This window comes from Prionailurus bengalensis, chromosome B4 (assembly GCF_016509475.1).
Source record: "Prionailurus bengalensis isolate Pbe53 chromosome B4, Fcat_Pben_1.1_paternal_pri, whole genome shotgun sequence".
In the NCBI taxonomy this organism is placed as follows: Eukaryota; Metazoa; Chordata; class Mammalia; order Carnivora; family Felidae; genus Prionailurus; species Prionailurus bengalensis.
Genome location: NC_057358.1, coordinates 44,575,046 through 44,602,860, shown reverse-complemented (window position 1 = coordinate 44,602,860; position 27,815 = coordinate 44,575,046). Strand labels below are relative to the sequence as shown.

The 27,815-nt window shown below is 39.3% G+C and overlaps 1 protein-coding gene across 1 annotated transcript in view; it reads left to right on the top strand.

The window, feature by feature from the left end:
- Positions 1-20,853, top strand: part of LOC122472732 (NKG2-A/NKG2-B type II integral membrane protein-like) — a 28,975-nt gene extending 8,122 nt beyond the window's left edge. Inside the window, exons 5-6 of the mRNA XM_043562530.1 lie at positions 18,663-18,766; positions 19,248-20,853. Of these exons, the coding sequence (XP_043418465.1) occupies positions 18,663-18,766; positions 19,248-19,377 (234 nt within the window). The 3' untranslated portion in view covers positions 19,378-20,853. The remainder of the gene's footprint in view (positions 1-18,662; positions 18,767-19,247) is intronic.
- Positions 20,854-27,815: the final 6,962 nt, after the last annotated feature.

The window sequence follows — 27,815 nt, the reverse complement described above, 5'->3', positions numbered from 1 at the left end:
CCCACCAACAGTGCTAGAGCGTTCCCCTTTCTACGCATCCACACTAACATTTGTTGTTTCCTGTGTGGTTCATTTTAGTTCTACCTGGTGTGAGGTGATATCTCATTGTAATATTCCCCGATGGTGAGTGATGTTGAGCATTTTTTCATGTGTCTATTAGCTAGCCATCTGTATGTCTTCTGTGAAAAAACGTCTATTCATGTTTTCTGCCCATTTTTTCACTTGATTATTTGTTTTTTGGGTGTTCAGTTTTATAAGTTCTCTATAGATTTTGGATACTCAGGCTTTATCAGGTGTAATTTGCAAATATCTTCTATTATTCCAAAGATTGACTTTTAGTTTGGTTGATTGCTTCCTTCTCTATGCAGAAGCTCTTTTTATCTTGATGAATTCCCAATAGTCCATTTTTTATTTTGTTTCCTATGCCTCAGGAGATATATCTAATAAGAAGTTGCTATGACTGATGTGAAAGAGGTTATTGACTGTGTTCTCCTCTAGGATTTTGATAGTTTCCTATCTCACATTTAGACCTTCTATCCATTTTGAATTTATTTTTTTTGTATGGTGTAAGAAACTCATCCTGTTTTGGTTTTTTTTTTTTTTTTTGCATGTTTCTGTCCAGTTTTCTCAACACCATTTGTTGAAGAGACCATCCTCTTTCCATTGGATATTTTTTCCTGCTTTATCAAAGATTAATTGACCATATAGTTGTGGTCATTTCTGAGTTTTCTATTCTGTTCTATTGATCTGTCTATTTTTGTGCCAATGCCATACTGTCTTGATCACTATGGCTTTGTAATACATCTTAAAGACCAAAATTGTGATGCCTCCAGCTTTGCCTTTCTTTTTCAAGATTGATTTGGCTATTCGGGGTCTTTTGTGGTTCCATACAAATTTTAAGATTGGTCTACCTCTTTGAAAACTGCTATTGGTATTTTGATAAGGATTGTATTAAATGTGTATATTGCTTTGGACAGTATAGACATTTTAACAATATTTGTTCTCCCAATCCATGATCATGGAATGTTTTTTTCATTTATTTGTGTCACCTTCTAATTTCTTTCATTACTGTTTCACAGTTTTTAAGTACAGAGCTTTCACCTGGTTGGTTACGTTTATTCCTAAGTATCTTATGGTTTGGGGTACAATTTTATATGGGATTGATTCTTTAATTTCTCTTTCTGATGCTTTAGTTTTGGTGTATAGAAATGCAACAGAATTCTGTACATTGATTTTGTATCCTGCAAGTTACTGAATTCATGTATTAGTTCCAGCAACTTTTTGGTGGGGTCTTTTGGGTTTTCTGTATAGGGTATCATGTCATCTAGAAGTAGTGAAAATTTGACTTCTCTCTTGCTGATTTGGATCCTTCTTATTTCTTTTTGTTGTCTGATTGCCGAGGCTAGGACTTCCAGTACTGTGTTAAATAACAATGGTGAGAGTGGACATCCCTGTCTTATTCCTGACTGTAGAGGAAGAGCTCCCAGTTTTTCTCCACTGACGATAATATCAGCTGTGGGTTTTTTGTATATGGCCTTTATTATGTTGAGGCATATTCCCTCTATCCCTGCTTTGTTGATGGTTATTATGTTGAGTCATCATGGCTGGATGTTGTATTTTGTCAAATGCTTTTTCTGCATCTATTGGAAGGATCATAAGGTTCTAAGCCTTTCTTTTATTAATGTGCTGTATCACATTGATTGATTTACAAACAATGTACCACCATTGTAGTCCAGGAATACATCTCACCTGATCATAGTAAATGATTATTCTAATGTACCATTGGATTCAATAGGCTAGTAGTTTGTTGAGAATTTTTGCATTCATGTTCATCTAGGATATCAGTCCATAGTTCTATTTATTGGTGGGGTGTTTGTCCGGTTTTAGAATCAGGGTAATGCTGGCCTCATAGAATGAGTTTGGAAGTATACTTTCCATTTATATTTTTTGGAATAATTTGAGAAAAATAAGCATCAACCCTTCTTTAAATGTTTGATAGAATTTTTAAACGTATTTCCATATTTTCATAATATTCTCTTATAATTTTACTGAAGTATTATATACATACAGATGAAAACACATGTCATCCATGCCAACAGATGGCAGAATTTTCAAGTGTCACTGTCACATGGAATGAGGAAATGAATTTTACCAGCACTGCAAAATACCCCTTTCATGTCCTTTTCTTCATTAAAGAGCACATTATATAAATGAAATCATACTATGTGTATACTTTATATTTGGCTTTTTTAGGTAAAGCTAAACTCGTGAGACCCATCCCTATAATTGCATGAATTTGTAATTTCTCGACACTTCCTTGCTGTTCTATTGTCTGATTCTGCTACAACGTATTTATCCATTCTATTGATGATGCCCTTGGAATTTGGGGTATTGTTCCATTTGAGGCTACCATGAGTTCTTCTACTATTCATATTTTAGCATCAACTTTCAACTAAATATATGTTTATCATTTCTTCCTCCCTTCTATGACTTTAATTAACTTCCATATCCATCTATATCTATATCATCTATATCTATATCTAATCTATATCTATATCATGTCATTATACATATCATATCTTCATAACCATTTATCTGTTGGAAGACAGTTTGTTTTCATATCTTGGCTACTGTAAGTAATGTTGTATTGAGCATGGCTGTACAGAGATCCCTTTGAAATGTTTATTTCAGTTCCTTTTAATATATATCAAGAGTGAGATTACTTGATCATTTAATAGTTCTATTTTTAATTTTTTGAAAAACCACTATACTATTTTCCACTGTGGCTGCACCAATTTACACTCCCACCTGAATTTTTCCCATTCTTCACATTCTACCAATATCTTTTCTCTTTGTGAAAAAAGTCATCTGAACAGATGTGAGGTGATTATCTCATTACTTTATGCTCACTGATTTGTATTTCCCCGATGAGTCATTTGTTGGGCACCTTTTCATGTACCTACTGGCCATTTATACGTCTACAGAAAAATGTCTACTCAGATCCATTCCCCATTTTAAAAATTGGATTAGTTTATTTTTTGTTATACCGTTGGAAAGGTTCTTTTTATATGTTGGAAATTAGCTCCTTGTCAGATGTATGGTTTGCAATTACATTCTCTCATTCAATACATTGTATTTTCAGCTTATTGATTGTTCCCTTTGCCGTGCAAAAGCTCTTTATTTCAATGTAGCCTCACTTTTTATTTTATTTTTTGGTGCCTGTGCTTGTGGTGACATATTCTAGACATTATTGCCTGGACCACTGTCAAGGATCATTTTCCTTTTGTCTGTACCAGTGATTGCATACTTTCATACATTTTTATGTTATGATTTTTTTGGTTGCTGTTTCAGTTTGAAGAATTCCCTTTAGCATTTCTACGGGATAGAGGTCTAGTACTTATGACGCATGGCTTTAACAGGTCACCAGGGGAGTCATGTTGCTGTAATCCTGTGACTGCCACCTACGGCCAGAGTAGAAACTGATCCAATCCACCATCCCCTGGGATGGTGGGAAGTTCTTTATCTCTCCTGTATTTTGGAATGATAGCTTTGCTGAGTAAGGTATTCTTGGTTGAGAGTTATTTTTTGCCTTTGATCACTTTGAAAATAGTATCCCAAATTCTGGGAAAGAGGCAGAGTAAGAAGGTCCTAAACTCACCTCATCTCATGGACAAAACTAGATAACATCCACATAACTGTAAATAACCTAGAAAATGACCCAAAGACTTACAGAACAGACTCTGAACAGCTGAATGTAGAAAATAGGACACATCCAAGAGCGTAGAAAGTCCAAAGATCCAGTCACAAGTTAGGCAGACCCTCAGGACCGTGCATGAGAAGAAGGGATGCCTTGAGTGTGGAGAGAGGAGAAGAAAAGGCCCTCACACAAAGCATCCCAGACATGGGGAACACACTCAGAGAAGATGAATTTCCATTACATTTGGCTTCAAAAACCAGAGGGGTCTTATTTTGTGAGTTCTTATAATCAACCTGGCTTAACACCTGGAAATTTATTTATTTTTTAAGGCTTTATTTAAGACTTTATTTAAGACTTTTTAAGACTTTATTTAAATCCAAGTTAGTTAACTTTTAGTGAAATATATATATATATATTTGTTTATATATATTTATATATTTATATATATTTATATATATATTTATATTATTTATATTTATATTTATATTATATATAATATATATATATATTTCACTAAAAGTGAAAAATATATATATATATATAATATCAGCATTTTTGTATCCTTTGGATAGATACCTACTAGTGAAATTGCGGGGTCGTAGGGTAGCTCTATTTTTTGTTTTTGTTTTTGTTTTTGTTTTTGTTTTTTGAGGAAACTCCATACTGTTTTCCAGAGTGCCTGCCACCAGCAGTGCTGAAGGAGTCCCCTTTCTTTGCATACTCACCAAGAGCTGTTGTTTCCTGAGTTGTTAATTCTAGCCATTCTGACAAGTGTGAGGTGGTATCTCATTGTGGTTTTGATTTGTATTTCCCTGATGATGAGTGATGTTGAGTATCTTTTCATGTGTCTGTTTGCCATATGGATGTCTTCTTTGGAAAAGTGTCTGTTCATGTCTTTTGCCCATTTCTTCACTGGATTACTTGTTTTGGGGAGGTGTTGAATTTGGTAAGTTCTTTATAAATTTTGGATACTAACCCTTTATCTGATATGTCATTTGCAAATATTTTCTCCCATTCTACCAGTTTACTTTTAGTTTTGTTGATGGTTTCCTTTGCTGTGCAGAAGTTTTTATTTTGATGAGGTCCCGATAGTTCATTTTTGCTCTTGGTTCCCTTGCCTCTGGGGACATGTATAGTAGGAAATTGCTGTGGGTGAGGTCAAAGAGGTTGCTGTCTGTTTTCTCCTCTAGGGTTTTGATGGTTTCTTGTCTTACATTTAGTTCTTTCATTTATTTTGTGTTTATTTTTATGTATGGTGTAAGAAAGTAGTCCAGATTCATTCTTCTGCATGTCGCTATCCAGTTTTCCCAATACCATTTGCTGAAGAGACTTTTTTCCATTGGATATTCTTTCTTTGTCAAAGATTAGTTGGCCGTACATTTGTGGGTCCATTTCTGGGTTCTCTATTCTGTTTCATTGATCTTAGTGTCTGTTTTTGTGCCAGTACCATACCATCTTGATAATTACAGCTTTGTAATACAGCTTGAAGTGTGGAATTGTGGTGCCTCCAGCTTTGGTTTTCTTTTTCAGGATTACTTTGGCTACTTGGGGTCTTTTGTGGTTCCATACAAATTTTAGAACTGTTTGTTCTAGCTCTGTGAAGAATGCAGGTGTTATTTTGATAGGGATTGTATTGAATGTGCAGATTTCTTTGGGTATTATCGACATTTTAACAATATTTGTTTTCCTAATCCATTTGCATGGAATATTTTTCCATTTCTTTGTGTCTTCTTCAATTTCTTTCATAAACTTTCTATAGTTTTCAGCATACAGATCTTTTACCTCTTTCGTTAGGTTTATTCCTAGATATTTTATGGTTTTAGGGGCAATTATAAATGGGATCAATTCCTTGATTTCTCTTTCTGCTGCTTCATTAAGGGTGTATAGAAGTGCAACTGATTTCTGTACATTGATTTTTATAACCTGCAACTTTGCTGAATTCCTGAATCTGTTCTAGCAGGTTTTGGGTTGAGTCTTTGGGTTTTCCACACAGAGTATCCTGTTGTCTGTAAAGAGTGAAGGTTTGACTTCTTCCTTGCTGATTTGGATGGCTTTTATTTCTTCTTTTTGTCTGATCACTGAGGTTAGAACTTCCAAGACTACGTCGAACAGTGGTGGTGATAGTAGACATCCCTGTTGTATTCCTGACTTTAGGGGGAAGGCTCTCGGTTTTTCCCCCACTGAGAATGATATTAGTTGTGGGTCTCTCATATATGACCTTTATGGCCTTGAGGTATGTCCTTTTTATTCTTACTACCTTGAGAGTTTTCCTCGAGGAAGAGTGCTGCCTTTTGTCTCATGCTTTTCTGCTCCTATTGAGAGGACTGTGTTGTTCTGAATCTTTCTTTGATTAATGTGAACACCTGCATCTTTAAAACCGAGTAGTTTTAGCTCTGGGAGAGCCCAGAGAGCATAGAACACTTATTCTTCACCCTTAAAGAGACAGCACAACAAAAACATGAATTGAAAAACACCTGGGATATACAAGAAAGAGATATATTTACTAATCTCAGAGCGTGTGCTGGAGGGCAGGGATCTTTAGGATTCTTTTCCAAGAACAGAGGAGCTGTCTGGTGCCATCTCCCTCTCTTGCTCTCTAGCATAGTGACCAAGACACCTGTGAGAATCAGTGCTTTGCCGATGATCTCCACCCAACTTGATAACACTGTATGTTACTTCTGTGCTACCCTGCAAACCCACCTATTCTGCCAAGCTCCTCCCCAGGTCTCTTCCCACAGCAGACCTGAGTAAGCCTTGTTAATACCATGTTCCTTGCCTCACATTCTCCTTTGAATCTGCCCATTTCAATATGCCCTTGGCCAGAGCCTATCCAAAGTGGCGCCACAAGCCTGGTAGTAGGCAAGCAGCCACAACAGGGGCCAGCGCCACTCCAGAGGTTTCCTGCCCTGGGAGAAAAGGGAACGTACCACACATCCAGGTCCAAATGTGGCCCAGTAGAGGGCTGGGGTCTGATATCTAGTCTGATTGCATGCACTGCTCACAAAACTTCTCATGGAAGAACATAGGGATGATGCCCTGCCATTCTGTGCTACCAAATCTTTGGCAAATGCCTGGTCTGACTCAACTCAAGCTCAAGGAAGCCCCAGGATGTCCCACTAATAACACTAGAACCAAACTCTGCTCCCAACAGACTCAGAGCATCATTGCAGATGACTGGAGTGAAAGCAATAGCAGCTCAGGCACAACAGTGGGGCTCGCACAACACACAGGAGACACCCCTGTAATGCCAGGTTCTTCTGAACAAGTGACATTGCATAGCAGGGCTCTACAGGAACTCTTGTTCATAAAGCTGCTACTTTCAAGAACAGGGATGTAGCTGCCTTTCCTAACACACAGAAATGGACACAGAGTTAGGCAAAATGTGGAGAGAGAGGAATGTTTCAGTGAAAGAATAGGACAAAATCACAGCAAAATATGTAAACGAAACATTGATAAGTAGTATGTTTGATAGAGAATTTAAAGCAATGGCCATAAAGATACTCACTGACTTTGAGAAAAGAGTGGAAGACCTCGGTGAGACCCTCAACGGAGAAAGAAAAAATACACAATAACTGAAATTAAAAGTAAACCAGAAGGAGTAAATAGTTCACTAAAAGACGTAGAACACATCAGCAACCTGGAGTACAGAGTAGTGGAAAGCAATCCAACTGACCCTGAGAAAGAAAATAACAATAAATGAAAATAGAACAAGGAAGTTTGGAGACACCATCAAATGTAATAACATTTGCTTTATAGAGATCCTAGAAGGAGAAGAGAGAGAAAAGGTGGTAGAATATTTATTTGAAGAAATAATAGGTGAAGTAAGTTACCTTAAGGAGATCTACACCAAGACACATAGCAATTAAAGTGACAAAAAGTAGGGATCAAGAGAGAGTCTTGAAAGCATCACGAGAAAGGAAAACAGTTACATACAACAGAGACACCATAAGGCTATTGGCTGCTTTTTCACCAGAAACTTTGCTTGCCAGAAGGGAACTGCATGATACATGTAGAGTGCTGAATGAAAGAAAAAATCTGCAATGAGGAATACTTTTTCCAACCAGGCTATCATTCAGAACAGAAGGAGAGATAGAGTTTCCCAGATAAACAAAAGTTAAAGGAATTTATGACCACTAAACCATCCCTTCAAGAAATGTTAACAAGGACTTTTTGAGTGGAAAGGTAAGACCACAAGGAGGACTAAGAAAAACAGGAAGCACAAAAGCACTCAAATTAAGTATATCTATAAAAATCTGGCAAGGGATTCACAAAATAAAAGGATATAAAGTATGACACCATACACCTAAAATGTGTGGTGGGAGAGCAGTAAGAATGGGTTCAAAAGAGACTATCAACATAACATAGACTGCTATAATATGCAGAAGATGTTAACATAAACCTAATGGTAACCAGAAATCAAAAACCAGTAATAGATATGTAAGAATAAAGATAAAGGAATCCAAATATGTCATTAAAGAAAGCTAGGAAACCATGAGAGAAAAGAGCAAGAGAAGAAAGGAACGGAATAGAATGGCAAAAACAACCATAACATAGGTAACAAAATTACATACCTGTAATTTTTTACAGGCAATAATTACATACCTGTCAATAAGTACGTTGAATGTAAATGAACTAAATGCTCCATCAAAAGACACAGGGTGATGGAATGGATAAAAAAGCAAGACCCATGTATATGTGCCTTCAAGACACTCACTTCAGAGCTAAAAACACATGAAAATGAAAGTGAAAGGATGGAAAAGCATTTATCATGCAAATGGAAGCTAAAAGAAAGCCAGGGTAGCAATACTCATTTCAGACAAGATAGACTTTAAAACAGATTGTAACAAGAGACAAAGAATCACACTCTATAATCATCCAACAAAAAGAGAAAACAATTATAAATATTTATGCAACCAACATGGGAGCACCCAAATACATAAAGAAATTAGTAGCAAGCTACAAGGAAGTAACTGATAGAAATACCATAATAGTAAGGGACTTTAACACCCCACTTATACCAATGCATACATCATCCAAACAGAATATCAACAAGGAAACAGTGGCTTTGAATGACACACTGGAACAGATGGATTTAACAGATATATTCAGAACATTCCACCCTAAAAGAGCAGAACACACATTCTTTTCAGGTGCAGATGGACCATTCTCCAGAATAGGCCACAAAGCAAGACTCAGCAAACTGAAAAACACTGAAGTCATACCATGCATCTTTTCTGACCACAATGCTATAAAATTAGAAATCGGCCACAAGAAAAAAATATGGAATGAACACAAATATATGAAAGTTAAATTTCATGCTACTAAACAGTAAATGGGACAACTAAGAAATCAAAGAGGAAATAAAAAAATAAATAGAGGCAAATGAAACTGAAAACACAACAGTGTAAAGTGTTTGGGATACAGCAAAAGCTCTTTAACAAGAAAGTTTATTGCAATACAGGCCTACATCAAGAAGAAGAAAAACCACAAATAAATATCGAAAACTTACACTTAAGGAGCTAGAAAAAGAAACACAAACAAAGGAAAAACCAGAAGAGGAATGTAAATAATAAAGATTAGAGCAGAAATAAATGATACAGAAAGTAAACAAAGAATAGAACAGATCAATGAAATACAGAGCTGGTTCTTTGAAAAGATTAAAAAAAAAACTGATAATCTTCTAACCAGATTCACTGAGAGAGAGAAAGAGAGAGAGAGAGAGAGGAATCAAATAAAATTACAACTGAAAGAGGAGAAATAACAACTGACACCACAGAAATACAAAGGATTGTAAAAGAGCATTATATGCCAACAAACTGGACAAGCTAAAAATAATGGATGAATTCCTAGAAACATATAACCTCCCAAAACTGAACATGAAGAAATAGAAAATTGAACAGACGGATTACCAACAATGAAATTGAACAGTAACAAAAGACTTCCAGGACCAGATGGCTTCACAGGTGAATTTAGCAAACACTTAAAGAAGAGTTAATGCTTATTCTTCTCTAACCATTCTAAAAAATAGAAGTGGAAGGAGAGCTTCCAGATTCATTCTATGAGGCTAGCATTACCCTGACACCAAAACCAGATAAAGACACTAGAAAAACAACAACAACAACAAAAACAAAACCCAGAACTACAGCCTATTATCTCTGATGAACCCAGATGCAAAAGTCCTCAATAAAATATTAGCAAACTAGATCCAACAATACACTAAAAAATTATTCACACTAATCAAGTGGAATTTATTGCTGGAATGCAAATATTCAGTATTTGTAAATCAATCAGTGTGATGCATTACATCAACAAGAGAAAAAATAAAACCCATATCATCACTTTAATAGCTGGAGAAAAAACCATTTGACAAGTACGACATCCATTTTTGTTAAAAATCCTTAACAAAGTAGGTTTACAGGGAACATACCTCAATATAATAAAGGCCATATATGAAAATCCACAGCGGGCATCATCCTCAGTGGTGAAAAACTAAAAGCTTTTCCCCTAAGGTCAGGAATGAGAAAAGGTTGCCCACTCTCACAATCTTATTCAAAATAGTACTGGAAATCCTAGCCACGGCAATCAGACAACACAAAGAAATAAAAGATACCCAACTGGTAAGGAAGAAGTAAAATTTTAACTATTTGCAGATGACATCATACCTCTATTTAGAAAACCCATGAGACTCCACCAAAAAATTGTTAGACCTGATATGTGGATTCAGTAAAATGGCAGGACACAAAAATCAATATACAGAAATCTGTTGCATTTCTATACACCAACAATGAAGTAGCAGAAAGAAAAATTAAGAAAACAATCTCAGTCAGTTGGGCATCCAACTTCGGCTCAGGTCATGATCTTGCAGTGGGTGGGTTCGAGCCCCACGTTGGGCTCTGAGCTCAGAGCCTCAAGCCTCCTTCAAATTCTGTGTCTCCTCTCTCTGCCCTTCCCATGGTCATGCTCTGTCTCACTCTGTCTCTCCATAATAAATAAACATAGAAAAAAATTAAAAAAAAAGGAAACAATCTCATTTGAAAGTGCACGAAAAATTACCTAGGAATAAGTTAAACCAAGAAGGTAAAAGACATGTACTCTGAAACTGTAAATCATTGATGAAGGAAATGAAAGACAACACAAATGGAAAGTCATTCTATGCTCATGAATTGGAAGAACAAATATTGTTAAAATGTGCATGCTATCCAGAGAAATCTACAGATTTAATGTAACCCATATAAAAATACCAACAGCATTTTTTCACAGAACCAGAACAAAGGATCCTAAAATTGGTATGGAACCACAAAAGATGCCCAATAACCAAAGCAATCTTGAAAAAGAAGAGCATCACTGGAGGTATCAAAATTCCAAATTTCAAGATGCACTACAAAGCTGTCGTAATCAAAATAGTGTGATACTGGCACAAAAATAGATGCAAAGATCAATGGAACAGAATAGAGAGCCCAGAAATAAACCCAGAAGTATATGGTCAATTCATCTTTGACAAAAGAGGCAAGAATATGCAATGGGAAAAAGTCTCCTAAACGAATAGTGCTGGGAAAACTGGACAGCTACATGCGAAACAACGCTAACTAATGTGTATGTAAATTTTAAAAAATAAAAAATAAAATAAAATTAAAAAAAAAACAATGAAATTGGACCACTTTCTTGCACCATACAGAAAAATAAACTCAAAATGGATTGAGGACCTACATGTGAGAGCTGAAACCATAAAAATCCTAGAAGAGAGCAGAGGCAGTAATTTCACTGATATTGTCCACAGCATCATTTTTGTAGATATGCTTCCCGAAGCAAAGTAAACTATTTGGATTAAATCAAAATCAAAAAAGCTTCTGCATAACAAAGGAAATGACCAAATTAAAACACAGCATATTATATGGGAGAAGATATTTGCAAATGACATATCCAACAAAGGGTTGGTTAGTATCCAAAATACATGAAGAACATATACAACTCAACACCAAAAAAAAAAAAAAAAAAAAGGCAAAAAACCAATAAAACCCTCCAAATACTCCAATTAAAGTATGGGTAGAAGACATGAACAGACATTTCTCCGAAGAAGAAACACAGATGGCCAACAGATACATGAAAAGATGCTCGACAGCACAGCACTGATCATCAAGGAGATGCAAATCATAACTACTATGAGATATCATGTCACATCTGTCAAAATGGCTAAAATAAAAAAAAACACAAGAAACAGCAAGTGTGGGCAAGGATGTGGAGAAAAAGGAACGCTTGTGCATGACTGTGAATGAAAACTGATGCAGCCTACTGTGGAAACAGTATTGGTATTCCTTAAAAAATTTAAAAATAGAACTCTCCTATGATCTGTAATTCCACTACTGAATATTTATCCACAGAATATCAAAACATTAATTTGAAAAGGTATAGACACCATTGCAATGTGTTTATTGCAATGGAATATTTCTCAGGCATAAAAAGTAATGAATCTTGTTATTTGAAAAAACTTGGAAGGATCTAAAGAGCATAATGCAAAGTGAAATAAGACAGTCAGAGAAAGACAAAGACCGTATGATTTCACATATATGTGGAATTTAAGAAGCAAAACATGTGAACCAGGAAAAAAAGAGACAAACCAAAACCAGACTCTCACTATGGAGAACAAACTGATGGTTACCAGAAGGGAAGTGGATGAGAGGATGGGTGAAATAAGTAAAGGGGACTAAGACTATACTTATGATGAGCAATGAGAAACGTATAGAGATGCTTAATCACTTTATTACATACCTGAAACTAATAAAACACTATAGTATGTTAGCTGTACTGCACGTAAAAAGAAGAAAGAAGAAAAAGAAAACATTCTACCCTCTCTGGGCTTGTGCGTGGGAGAAGGTTTGGCTGAGGTGACCCTTCTTGGCATGCTGGCACTCAAACCCCTCCAAGCAGTATTGGAGCCATAGTGCTAGGAACAAGTGCAAATGGAACTTCCACGGTGTAGGGTCCTGGGCAGTTTCACTTGCTGTCACTCTGGAACTGATGGCTACGGTGGAGGCATGTGCCGATATCCGAGGGATACTGTAATTACATCTCAGGGGATAGATAGTCATTGTGAGTCTGGCTGGGGAAGCAAATACCTCAGTGACACAGATTCTGGGATTATGAGGTTCAGGGATGCTTGGGCACAGAGGCAGGGTGGAGTAGTCCAGGGACAAGGTGGCAGTCTGGGAATGCTTGAAAATTTTGCATATGCATTAATGATAATAGCTTATTCAATTTACGCCATTTCAGCTTATGGATGATTTCATAAAAGCGCTCTACTTTCAGATAGGGACGGAAACCTGTATGTACTTCTGAAACAGTGCTGAAGCCAGCTAATACTGGTTTCTGACCACTAATTATGCATATCTTTTTCAACACCGTGCTCATGATTTCACATTGGTGACTTGAACCTTTCGCAGTGACTGTGCACCACAGAAATCAACAAGTGCTAACAAAATAAAGTTTTCTTTCCTCTCTGATGTGCTCAATTACCAGCACAAGGTTGTATCCATATATGGTATAGACCCAACCATACAGTGTTATAATTGTGGCTTTAAATAATCTTACCTCTTAAAAAATTGAGAGAAGCAAACACACACAGAGACTTTTAAATTTACCCACATATTTACCATTTCTATTGATCTTTTTTCCTTCTTGTGGACACCATCCCTTGTCATCTACTTTTAGCTTGAAAAACATTTACGGAGAACAGGTCTGCTAAGAAACTGTTAGGTCGTCATGCACCTTCTGTTTTGAAAGACTGTTTTGCTGAATTTGGAACGTTTGTGTGACAAGCTTTCTTTGTCATCTTTTGCTTTGTTGTGGGTTTTTTTTTTTTGAGGGGTTTTGGTTTGTGTCTTGTTTTTTTGTTTTCTTCAGCACATTCAGCTCTTTGGTTTTGAACTTCCCTGTTTTTATTCTTCATGGTTTCTGGCGAGAACTTCTCTATTAATCATATTATTAGTTGTAATTAAATGTAATTAGTAGTTTTTTCCTTGCTGCTTTCAAGATCCCCTCTTTCTGTTTGTTTGCTTTTTATTTTATTTTTAATTGTGGTAAAAAAAATAATAGAAAATTTACCATATTACCCATTTATCTAAAAAATAAACTTTATTTCTGAGAGAAATTTTAGGGTCATATCAAAGCTGAGAGAAGGCACACAGGTTTCCTATATACGCCTACTGTCTACACATGCATAGACTCTCCCATTGTTAATATCTCCCACCTTAGGGTTACACTTGCTACAACTGATGAAAGTACATTGACACATCTTTATCACCAAAAGATCATAGTTTAAATTAAGGTTTACTCTTGATTATGTACATTTTATGAGACTGGAGAGATGTGTAAAGACTTTTATCGTCCATTACATATTTATGTAATATAGGCTCACTGCCCTAAAAATCCTCTGTCCTTCACCTGTTATCAATCCTTCCCTTCTTGCTCAGCTTTGGCAACCACTGATCTTTTTACTGTTTCCATAGTTTTATTTTTTTTTTCCAGGACATCATATAGTCGGAATCACACAATGTCTCACATCTTATCCACTACACTTTAACAGTTTCATGCATCTTACCCAACTCTAAGCAGACAGTTCATGAGTGCTAACTGTATTCACATCGTTGTCCAACAGATCTCTAGAACTTTCACCTTGCAAAACTGGAACTCCATACTCAATGGACAGAATGAACTTCTCTACTTTCCCCCGAACCCTTAGCAATCACCATTCTATTTGCTGTTTCCATCAGTTTGACTGCATTAGATACTTCCTAGAAGTGGAATCGTATTCTTGTGTGTGTGTGACTGGCTTATTTCACTCAGCATGATGTCCTGGAATTTCAACCATGTTGTAGCATGTGATAGGATTTCCTTCCTTTTTAAGGCTGAATAATAATATTACACTGTTCTATGTATACTGTTTTTTTTTTTTTCTCCTTTCTTCCATCAGTGGACATTTGGGCTGCTTCTACTGGTTGACTTTTGTGAATAATGCTGCAGTGAGATGGGTGTGCAGGTATCTCTTCGAGATCTTGTTTTCAATTCTTTTGGAAAATTTCCTACACGTGGGATTGCTCATTCATAGGGCAATTCTATTTTTAATTTTTGGAGGGAGCTTTATACTGTTTTACATAATAGCTGACCAATTTGCTTTCCCAATGACAATGTGCCAGGGTCCTCTTTTTCCACCTCCTTTTTTCCTAAATAGTATCCATCCTAGTAAGTATGAGGTGATATCTCATTATGGTTTTGATTTGAATTTTTCTGACAATCAGTGATATTGAACACCTTTACATATGCTTTTTGACCATTTGTGTATTTTCTAATGTCTATTCAATTCCTTTACCCATTTCTTTAAAAAAATTTTTTTTAACGTTTTGTTTATTTTTGAGACAGAGAGAGACAGAGCATGAACGGGGGAGGGTCAGAGAGAGAGGGAGACACAGAATCGGAAGCAGGCTCCAGGCTCTGGGCCATCAGCCCAGAGCCGACGCGGGGCTCAAACTCACGGACTGTGAGATCGTTACCTGACCCGAAGTCGGATGCCCAACCGACTGAGCCACCCAGGCGCCCCTACCCATTTCTTATTTGGGTTATTGGGTTTTTGTTTTTATTAGTGACATTGTATTCCTTATATATTTTGGATATAAATCTTTGTTTTGATATATGATTTGCAAGCATTTTTCCACTCTATCTTTCATTCTGTGGATCATGTCCTTTGATGCAAAGAAATGTTTTAATTTGATGTAGCCCATTTGTCTACAATGGTCTTTTCCTTTGTAGTCTGTGCTTTTGGTGTCATATCCAAGAAGTCATTGACAAATAAAATTTTATGTACTTCCCTCCATGTTTTCTCCAAGGAATTTGATAGTTTTACATCTTATGTTTGTGTGTTTAGTCCATTTTTAAAAAAATTATTAAAATTTTTTTAATGGTTATTTATTTTTGAGAGAGACAGAGTGTGAGCAGGGGAGGGGCAAAAAGAGAAGGAGACACAGAATCTGAAGCGAGCTCCACGCTCTGAGCTGTCAGCACAGAGCCCCACATGGGGCTCAAATTCACGAACTGTGAGATCATGACCTGAGCTGAAGTCAGATGCTTAACCGATTGAGCCAAGCAGGTGCCTTGTGTTTAGCCCGATTTTTAAAAAAAAAGTTTATTTATTTATTTTGTGTGTGTGGGAGAGAGAGTGCACACAAAATTGGGGGAGGGGCAGACAGAGAGGGAGAGAGAATCCCAAGCAGGCTCTTGCACTGTCAGTGTGGAGCCCGATGTGGGTTCGAACTCATGAACCACGAGATCATGACCAGAGCTGGGGTCAGATGCTTACACTGACTGAGCCACCCAGGTGTCCCGATGATATTTAGTCCATGTTGAATGAACTTTATTATGGGGCATAAACCTAAGCATCCACCTTCATTCTTTTGTGTGTGGGTAGTCAGTTTCCTGGCACCATGTGTGAACGATACTACCCTTTCCATACTGAATGGTCTTCTCACCCTGATCAAAAATGATTAGCCTGACTACACATGGGTTTGTGTCTGGATGTATTTTTAAGTTATTGTTTCCATGGGGGATTAAGGGCCTGGGGCTTCCTCTTGTTTTCTGTTGCTGGTGTCATTCCCCCTCTAATCTGAACACAGATCAGATCTGGATCTAATCTGTGGATTTTGTGGTAGATAATGTGGTTTAAGTCTGCTGGAGGTGGGAGATATGCCACCCATTCCCTGATTTTCATACTGACTTAAGTCACCTCATAATCCACCCTGTTCCCTCAGGCTTATTTTTTTGTCTGTGTTCGCAAGTGACACTTAATGGTCACTTAATGGTCATTCCATTATCATGTTGTGAGATGTGGGTTTCTTGTGCTCATTCTGTTAGTAGTTTGCTGAGCCACTGGGTTCCACAAATATTTTTAAAATGCTATTTAAGAAGTTATTCTTTCACTGTGTGTTAATATTGCTTTTCTGTTTGTTTGTTTTTTTTTTTCTTCTGCTTCTTTTATCCTCCTTTGATTTTATTCAGACCCATGGTGGTTTTCTGATTATTGAAGATCTCTGAACTCTGTTATTTTTTCTCTCTCATTCTATGGGATGAATAAATCCCCTTACCCCTTCTTCAGTTTCATCAAGTTTTTCTTTTGCATCTCCAATTTTCTATAGAGCCAATTGAGTGAATTTTTCATTTCATGTATTTATAAACTCAGAATTTCTCTGTGTTTTTTTTCACATAGTTTCATTTTTCTACTGATATTTCCTAGTTTTTATGTTGCTGCCATATTTTCATTTAATTATTTGAACATAGTTCCCTTTATAACTTACAAATATTCATAAATGTTACTTTAAAATACTTTTTTTTTCAGTAATTCTAACATCTTTCCCAGGAAAAGTTTCTATTGACTTTAGTATGGATGACATTTTCCGGTTTCTTTGCGTGTTTTAAAAGTTTTTTAGGTACACATTTCTGATAATGTAGTTTAGTAAACATGCATTGTATTTCATTTTTCTTAGATTTCTTATTTTTGGAGCTTGCATAGCTTTTACTGCAAAATCAGTTTTTCCTAATTCTTATCGTTTGTTTTTTTGTTTACTTATTTATTTACTTACAGCCTATTTTCCTAGGGATTGCCCTTGTGATTTTGCAGCTTAGATGTCAACCACTAATTTTTTAAAGGTTGTGTTCAAATACTGCAAATCAGTAAGGCTTCCACCCTCTGCCATGTGTTGGATGTGCAGGTGTATGTGTATGTGTGTGGGGAGAGGTGGGGGATGTGTGTGGGAGGGGAATGCTCATAACTTTACTGTCAATTCTCAAGTCTCAGCTTTCGCTTTTATCTGGGTCTCCTCTACATGTGGGCGCATTTTCCCCATCAGCTAAAAGTGTGTAGAGAGCTAATATCATCTCTTCTGTTGTACTTTTCCCTTCAATATCTTCCCATTTTACTTACTGGGGGACTTGAGCTCAGATAAAGGAAAGTGTGAGTATCCCTCATTCATTATCAAGCAAACTCACCACTTTGAGCTGAAAAAGCAATGGTTATTTCATCCCCTTCCCCACTCTTACTCATGTCTGCCCTTGAGGCAACTGCATCATGATTTTTTCAGTCTTCCCAAATTGTAAATAGTACAATTCTTTTTAAAAAAAAAATTTTTTTTAATGTTTATTTTTAAGAGAGCTCGAGTGGGGAAGGATGAGAGGGAGATACAGAATCTGAAGCAGGCTCCAGGCTCTGAGCTGTCAGCACAGAGCTCAACGCGGGGCTCGAGCTCATGAACCGTGAGATCGTGACCTGAGGTGAAGTCAGACGCTCAACCCACTGAGTCACCCAGTTCCCCATAAATAGTACAATTCTTTTTTTTATTAAAATTTTTTTAATGCTTATTTATTTTTGAGAGGGCGAGAGAGAGGCAGAGCATGAACAGGGGAGGGGCAGAGAGAGGGAGACACAGAACAAGAAGCAGGCTCCAGGCTCCGAGTTGTCAGCACAGAGCCTGACGCGGGGCTCGAACTCATGGACCGGGAGAACATGACCTGAGCTGAAGCCGGATGCTCAACTGACTGAACCACCCAGGCGCCCCAATAGTACAATTCTTTTTGATCACTGCACTAGGGTGGGTAGGTGGAGAATCATGGGAGCAGTCCTAGGCAAGAAGATTACAAAGGTACTTCTTACTTGAATCTCTGGGAGTTTTTAAAATAATAAATATTTCACAAGTTATTACTATTAACCTCAGGGCAATTGTCAGAACCCCAAATTATTATCTATGGCAGTGTGTCTTCTTCACTTAGTCCTACTAAGATATCTTTACAATGGGTTCAGTGCATAGCACTGTATTACAATTTGAAAGATTCCATAAAGTCACAAAGAATGAGCTTGACTTGTTACTACAAAGTTCACATGAGTATAAGAGCTTTGATGTGACTTCTAATAAAATTTGTTTTCTCATAGTATATGTTGGACTTCTTCATTCATTCTTCATGGTGTAGAGTCTCCCAGACAAGAAATAATAGTTCATGGCTGTGGCCCAAAGGCTTAGCTTTCCTTTCCAAACTGTAAGTTTCTTCACAACTCCTTTATTTTATGCCTCAAAGAATTTGTCATAGGAAAAAGAAAACAGCTTTAATGGAACAACTTTATTTATTTATTTATTTATTTATTTATTTTTTAATGTTTATTTTTGACACAGAGAAAGACAGAGCGTGAACAGGGGAGGGTCAGAGAGAGGGAGACACAGAATCTGAAACAGGCTCCAGGCTCTGAGCTGTCAGCACAGAGCCCGACGGGAGGCTCGAACTCACGGAGTGTGAGATCATGACCTGAGCTGAAGTCGGATGCTTAACCGACTGAGCCACCCAGGCGCCCCTTAATGGAACAACTTTAGAAACACCATTGTTGAAGTGTTTCCATAGAAAAATAATATGGAAAATATTCAGATTTAGATACATGACTCTTAGTCTAAATGGATTGCATGTTCATTAAGATTTAAAATTATGTATTACCAAGATTAATTAGATATTATTTTCTATATTTCAGGTTGTCAGTATCTTCAGAGTGGGACCACAATTGTACATTTTTATACGTTCAGGCCAAAAAAATTTTAATTGAATCCTGCTTAGAAATAAAAACATATATTTGTAAGCACCAGGCACTTCAACCTACCTAAATCTGATATAATGCTGCTTCACCATCTATAAAGAACATATTTCTCATTTCTTCAAACCATATGATTATTTTCTTAGAGTTATTTTTTTAAGATTTTATTTTTTACAACAGTTTTGGGTTCACAGCAAGATTAAGAGAATGGTACAGAGATTTCCCATAACCCTCCAGTATGCACATATGCATGCCGTCTCCCATCATCAACATCACTCATTAGAATACTTTACTTGTTACCCAGGATTAATCTTCATTGATATATCATAATCCCCCAAGGTCCAAAGAGTACCTGAGGTTTTACCCTTAGGGTTGTAGAATTATTTTAAAATCTTTATTTATATTAACATAAAAAATATATATACTCAGGAATATATCACCCATTTCTTAAACTTTTGTTATTTATTAAAATAAATTACATATACATTATAAATGATAATATCAAGCATTATTATGATAAAGTCCTTGGTAGGGTGAAAAAGCCCACTCATATTTCCAAAATAATTGATTTGTTCTAGCCCTAAAGGGGCTGCATGTGAAGATTGAACGACCCAGAGTGGCAAGGTTATCAGTCAGTGTTGAGGTAGGAGACAGAAACCAGGAGAAGTTTGATATAAAGAATTATTAACTATATGGGAAAGCCTAGCATGAGGGGATGAAACAAAGTTATAAGAATACCTTAGGCTTAAAGGAAAGTACCGAAAGGAGGGATCACTGGGAAGCCAGGTCCGCTCTCTGAAGATGGGATTTAGATGTCGAGGACAATGTGGGTGCACACCACTTCATGGCCGACATGCTCACTGGATTGACCTGGGGCAGAGCAGCTCCTCGGTCCCCTGGCTGAACTTGGCGAGGAAGGATCTCGGTCTGAGACTGGCAGGAAGGAAGAACCCCCTGCCAGAGTGTTAGCAGGTAGAGGCTGGAAGAGGAAACTTTAACTGGCACTGGCCACAGACACTCGTGGAGGCTGAATACACAGGACTTCCTGCAAACAGGCAGCTGGCAACTGAGCCATAGTGGCCAAAGGAGAGAAAACACCAAGGAACCAGGAAGAAGAGCCCTTTCTGCTGCAGTGTCTCTCGATGGCCTTTTACCAACAGAAGTCAACCTCCTGTGAGATGACAAGAGAGAAAATTGATAGGATCTTGCACCGTTATCTGAGAAAAGAGCACTGAGGGATAGATTTGGAGCTGAGAGTACTAAATTGATAACCAGGCACTCAGGGTATCATGCGACAATCCCAGGGTTGCCGTCTAAGAGCCATTCAGATCTGCCCACTTCCTCAGAGAATGGAACCAAGCTGTACCTTCTGAACCCATTTTAGTGCAGCACTAATCAAAGATTAGATTCATTTTTGGGGAGAGGTTGCTTTTTCAATGAATAACAACCAGCGTCCTTTGGTACTTCTTCTTGTCTACTGTTTTCCTCACCAGGATTTCAGATATTTTGGAAGGTATCTTGTTTTATTAAATTATCTGTGTCCTCACTCTGTCGTTCTGTGCCAGCAAATTTAAAAATATACTTTGGCAGGGGCACCTGGGTGGCTCAGTCAGTTGAACGTCCAACTTCGGCTCAGGTCATGATCTCACAGTTCGTGAGTTTGAGCCCTGCGTCGGGCTCTGTGCTGTCAGCACAGAGCCCGCTTTGGATCCTCTGTCCCCCTCTCTCTGCCCTTGCTTTGTTTCCACTCTCCCAGTAAATAAATAAATAAATACATACATACATACTTTGGCATGAAAAATAAAATAGTAAATGATGAAGAAAACAAGAATTAAACATGTACAGATATTTGTGTGGGTAAAACAGCTAATTATTGCCAGATCACAGGACAAACTTTAGTAATTTGATAGTGATTCAGAGATTTTTCTACTGTAATTCAGTGACAAGAGGAAGAGAGATAAAACTCAAAGTCACAAAATAAATTCGCATTTCATATGCTTTGATCTCTTGAATATAGACATATTCTTTATATTTATTTCCCATGTTCATACAGAGGAAATAGATGGATATTCAAAGTTAATTTCATATAGTAGGTAAGTGGCAGATGTACTAATTGCTAAACTTGTGTTACAAACAACCCAAATTTCATTGGCATCTAAAAATAAGCCTTTATGTCTCGTTCACCCATTTGTGGTTTGGCTGCGTTTTAGTTGATGAGCTTGGGTTGCATGGACTTGACTGGAAACCACAGATGCAGCTCAGATCCTTTTGTATTGTTTATTCTTAGAACAGTGGGCTATGTGGTATACGACCTTTTAAAGCAGAGATTAGCAGCTGTCAGAGGGGCCAGCAGAAATGTGCTTCTTAATGCCTGCACTCTGAGCTCAGAAGGTATCACTTTCCCGCTCAAACTATATTGTGAAAACAAGTCCTATGGTCAAACCTGTCATTAATTGTCTGCAAAGTATACTGTTTTCAAAGTGGTCAGTTAGAGGAAACATAAGTTCACTGAAAAATAACCCAATTTACCATAATAACCATAGGAATATTTTTCTCATTGTGTTTCATGAGATAGATATCTTTGTTTGTAAAAAATAAACATGAGAAATAAAAAAAAAAATAGAACGTTCCTAACTTCCATCTAGATTTTTCTTTCCTCTGTACCAAAAATTCTTGTAAGGTGCTTTTGTATAACAGGAAACATCAGCATGCAGATGTTTTCACCAGGGGCCTTGATCAACTTACAAATGTGGAATAAACAGTAAGGTATAAAGTTTAAAAACATCAGCAATGAAACCAGGTCATTTCAATGTAATTCTGAATGCACACTCTTAGTTGTGTGAGTCAGAAAACTGATCTGTCTCGCTTGCCTCTCCCATAAAATATGACGCAAATAGTATCTTATTCATAGAGTTGCTTGAAGATGATTTGGAAAGCACCTTTTGACACCTAAGTATTCACTAAATCTTGGTCATTTTTACTTAAAAACTTGATGCTTCAGTTCCATCACCTGTGATATGGTAACTGTATAAGTAGCCAACGCCAAGGGCTGAGGAATAAATTACATAATGCCTAAATATCCTTAAAATATAGCCAAGCTACAAGAGGTTCTTCCTATATGTGATCTCTTTATATTTTACTTTTCCAAATATTTCATAAAGGCCGATTTCTAAGAAAACCCAAGCTCTAAAACTGTCTTCTTCCTTCCACTCATCCAAAGCTCTATTGTTACAATATATTTGTTTAGCTGGGTATGGGAAATATAATCTGACTTAGGAGTTTGATCATATATTATCAAAGACATTTTCAGTTTGAAAATGGTTTTTGAGAAGGGCACCTGGGTGTGTCAGCCGGTTGGGCGTCCGGCTTCGGCACAGGTCATGATCTCATGGTTCGTGAGTTCGAGGCCCGCGTCAGGCTCTGTGCTGACAGCTCAGAGCCCGGAGCCTGCTTTGGATTCTGTGTCTCCCTCTTTCTCTGCCCCTTCCCTGCTTGTGCTCTGTCTCTCTTTCTCTCAAAAGGAAATAATACAACATCCAAGAAATGGTTTTTGAGAAATTTCATACACATCATCTATGGACACTAAATGAGTAATTTTGGGGGGACATGTGTTTTCATTTTTGAAATCAGGTTGCATTTCCTGTTCTGTCTCGTTGGCCAAAAGCCCAGTCTCCTCACCCAATACCAACACCTCACACTGTCTCGTTGGGAATTGAAGAAATTTTGAAAAGCATTGTCAAGGCTTGGCGAGCAAGCCTGTTCAGCTGCTAGATTTGGGGAACCTACAGGGGCCCAGGGAAAGAAGAGGCTCAAGTGCCCTTTTCCTTTCAATGTGGGCATATCCCATCCACACCTACGCATCTCTGACCATGGAGAATGGAGAAAAGTAAGAGAGGAGCTGCTTAATGTATATCTGATGTAGAACCCCTCCCAATTTTCTCCCCAAATACGTATCTAAATACATGCATAATAAGATGCCCAAAGTTTTATACGTACCCATAATAAGCCAGGAGAATTACTCGGTAAAGTGCGCTTGGGTTAGGGGGTCCACCGAAACCCCTGGGCAAGAGGTCAACTGCGCTGGCTTACAGTCAGACCTGTCCTCCTAAAGATGTCCCTGTAGGGTGCAGGGGGTGGGTTTGGTGTAAGGGTGCTAGCCTCTACTGGAGATGCTGGATTGCTGTCTGAAGTTTGGCCATGCTGGTGGGTGGGGGAAAAAGGCATCACCCAGCTCTGTCATCCCCGGCTAGCGGAGCCACTGTTCAGACAGCCCTCACGGGCAAGCAAACCATCTCCCTTTCCCGTGTCCCAGGCTTCTGTCAGATCCCTGCCCTCGACCCTTCTGTGCCCAGTCCTTCCACACACTGTGGTGCCACAGTTCTCCCGTGTTTTATCTTTGGTGTATGACTGGGGTTCAAAACTCCAGATCTTAAAGGATGCGGCAGGGCATAGAACCCATTCCCCTCCTCCAGAGGAGAACCTCACAGCACTGCCCCTGGCGCCGGTCTGTTCCCGAAAAGCAGTTGCATGGCTGGGCAGGCGCCTGGAGTTTATGGTGAGGCACAGGAAAAAAGCTGCGATCACTTCACCCGTCCTTTTCCTGTACCTCTGTGCCCTGCTGTTGAATGCCCACTCAGAGGCGCCAGCTGGGTCTTTTATCCTTGGAGAGGATAAGTCTCCCCGTGCAACCCAAGGGATGGCCACCCCACCCTGTCCACGGTACATTCTGGGCCTCCTTTTCTTCTACCCAGGAGCAATGCCACCCCCCGGCCCCGACTCTACTCCGGCAAATGGCACAGACTTCCAAAAACTCAAAATTTCAGCTTAACTCTTCGCAAAAACTTGGAAGAGTCAGTTCCTCGTCATTCTCCTACCAGTGGCTGGGGAGAGCGCTTTTCTTACATGAACCCAATGCATTGCTCTCTCCCTCCTTCTCTCTTACTCTTCTCTGTGTAAAGGGCTCTGACCCTCTGCAGCAACGCTGATTTTCTCTCCCCCCAGTTCCCCTGCTCCGCGTACCTGCCACATTCTCTACCTTGAATTGTGCAGCTTGTTCTCTTATCGATTGCCTTGTGATCAATTTCCGAGGCTTTCAGAGTGATTTGATGTTGATCTAGCTGTGCTTGAGGCATGAGACAAGCCCAAGGTCCCCCCTACTACTATGGTATTTTTAACTCTGAAAAATACCATATCTTTATCCATTCATGGGATGATGGGCATTTGGGCTCTTTCTATAGTTTGGCTATTGGAGATCATGCTGCCTGAGTAAGGTATTTCTGGTTGACAGGTTTTTGGGGTTTTTTCTTTCCCTTTGCTCACTTTATTATTATTTTTTTTTAATTTTTAACCTGTATTTATTTTTGGGACAGAGAGAGACAGAGCATGAACGGGGGAGGGGCAGAGAGAGAGGGAGACACAGAATCGGAAGCAGGCCCCGGGCTCTGAGCCATCACCCCAGAGCCCGACGCGGGGCTCGAACTCACGGACCGCGAGATCGTGACCTGGGCTGAAGTCGGCCACTTAACCGACTGAGCCACCCAGGCGCCCCTCTTTGCTCCCTTTAAAAATATCATCCCAGGGGCCACCTGGGTGGCTAAGTTGGTTAGGCGTCTGACCTCAGCTCAGGTCATGATCTCACGGTTCGTGAGTTGGAGCCCTGCATCAGGCTCTGTGCTGACAGCTCAGAGACTGGAGCCTGCTTCAGATTCTGTCTCCTTCTCTCTCGGCCCCTCTCCCACTCTCACTCTGTCTCTCTGTCTCTCTCTCTCAATAATAGATCAATATTAAAAAATTGAAAAAAAATAGCATCCCATTCTCTCTTGTCTTAATCGTGGGAAGATCTTGCTGAGAAGATCCTTTTTGGTGTCTGATGTGACATGTTGACCTCAGAGGCCTCAAAGCAGTGTTGGAGCCGTTGTCCAAGATTAGGCACTGATGGACCTACCATTGTGCCTGGGTCATGGCGCACAAGTTCATTTGCTGTGGCTGGGGCACTGGGGTCTAGGATAGAGACATGGGCAGATACTCTATGCAAACTGTACCAGGGTCTCAGGGACACACAACTGTGGCTCTGGTTGGTGAAGGGAATATAACAGAGACACAGACCCTAGAATGACAAGTTTCAGCAGGGGCTTAGGCAGGAGAAGCAGAGTGTAGAAGTGGCATATGCTGGGGAGGGTGAGGCAAAGTTTCAACTCTGTCCCAAGCAGCAGTCAAAGATAGCAGCACCGCGATCCAGTGGTAGTTTCTTAAAACCATGTCTCATGACCCAGGGACCTGGGCGCGGAGCTTTAGCAGCCCAGCCCCCAGTGACAGTTCAGGCTGGGACCTGGGAGCTGAAAGTGTGTCTTGGGATGGAGCAGTACAGCACCAGCAATGAGGTTTCAGAACCCTGATATGGGACCTAAGCGATGGGGCTGTAGGCAGTGGTAGGTTGGTCATAGAGATGATGGGTCAGAGCCTTGAGCTGCCATAGATGGAGTGAAGGGTCCAGGCAGCAGCAACCTGATGCGAGCCATGGCAGTTCAAAGTCTAGGCTTCAAGTAGGGGTGGGGTTCAGAGCAGCAGGAGCGCCCTTTACAACGAAGACCCAGCGTCATGACATGGAACCCAGTGGGTGGGGCTTACCGGAAGTAGCCGCAGGTACCCATACTGGGAGCCAAAGCATTCTTGGAACCTGGGGACGGGGCTCAAGACAGCACAAGCTTTCCCAGTAATGTTGAGACGGAGCCCCAACCAGGGACCGGGGGTGGAAGAACTCAGACGCAGCTCTAGTCTTCTATCTGGCGAGGTGCTATGGCACCCAGTCCCCAAATGCCTCCATTGGCGCCCCTGAAGGCAAGTCTCACCAGGGCAACAGCTCCAGCCTCTGGGAGTAGCTGCAGAGGGGGCTCTCTGGGCTGCTCCATCAAGTTGGGATCAGTATCAGTGGGGCACCTCTGTTGCAAAACCTGCAGATGGCCACAAAGCTAAACCTTGCTGGGTTCTCTTGCCCCCCTTCTCTCCATGAGGTGACTTCCCCTGAGGGGATTCCTCCTGGTGCCAAGCGGCTCCCAACTAGCTGGCTGTGTGGTGCCGGCAAAATGCTTGCTTTACATTCTGAGGAGCCACCCTGAATTTTCGAGTTCTGCCCAGTTTTTGCTGCTCTTTGTTGTGCAGAGCTTTCCCTGAACCGTTTGAAATGGTTTCGTTACTGTTCTTACTGTTTTCTGTAGGGCAGATGAGCGTTGGTACCTCCTAGCCTTTCACCTTGTGGATGGGACTCTTTACTCATATATCATGAAGTGGTTGCCATATACTTCAAATTAATTCGGACAAAGTACATTAAATGAGGGGTACCTGGGCAGTTCAGTCGGTTAAACATCTGCCTTGGGCTCAGGTCATGATCTCACAGTTTGTGAACTGGAGCCCGGCATCTGGGTCTCTGCCGTCACCGCAGAGCCTGCTTCAGATCCTTTGTCCCCATCTCTCTCTGCCCCCTCCCCCGCCCACACTTGCTCTCTAAATAAATAAATAAATAAACATGTAAAAATACATTAAGCACAAACATTGCAATTTGTCCTCCCCCCATTACAGCTTTCCAACTGTTTGCATTATGTCACTTTGCTTTTATGAAAGACCTGGATTAGTACCATTTTTTTTTTTTTTGGTGAACAACAGAAATGGGAAGGGGAGTTTTGCTTTTCTGAAAAAAGAGATGAAAAGTGAAAAATGTGTTCAGTGCTGGCTTTGCTGTTATAGAGGCAGCCCACACCCCAAGCAGTGAGTCTGGTCCTGTCAGACCAGCTACTCAGCATCTCACTGTCAAGGGTAGCTTTAAACTGTGGTTTTCAGCGTCTGTACTTCATCTCAATTTATTTTGTGCATCCATTAGCAAGATATTTCTTAAGGTATCCAAAAAAAAAACATGAGAGGTTGTTTTTTGGGTCAGGGAATGCTCAACAACTCTTCCATAGAAGTTAATGGTAATTGTTTCTTTAATTTACATCATTGCAGCTTAGGAAAGATTTCATAGAAACACTCAGAGCAGGAAACCTGTCCTTCTAACAATGTTGTACCGAACCCTGGTTTCTGAACACCAATTATGCACATCTTTACGTTCTCTACATTCACGATTTCACATTGGAGACTTGAAAGGAAACATTCATGATGATTTTGCACCACAAAAGTTGACAAATACAAAAAAAAAAACGTTTTCTTTTCCCTGTGTGCCCATATACCAGCATAAGATTGTATAGTACAATCCAACCATATGGTGTTATAATGATGATTTTAAATAATATCATTTCATAGATCACTTACAAGAGGAAAATACATACACGGATTTTAAATTTTTTTTTTAACGTTTATTTACTTTTGAGACAGAGAGAGACAGAGCACGAACAGGGGAGGGTCAGAGAGAGGGAGACACAGAATCCGAAACAGGCTCCAGGCTCTGAGCTGTCAGCACAGAGCCCGATGCGGGGCTCGAACCCACGGACCGCGAGATCATGACCTGAGCTGAAGTTG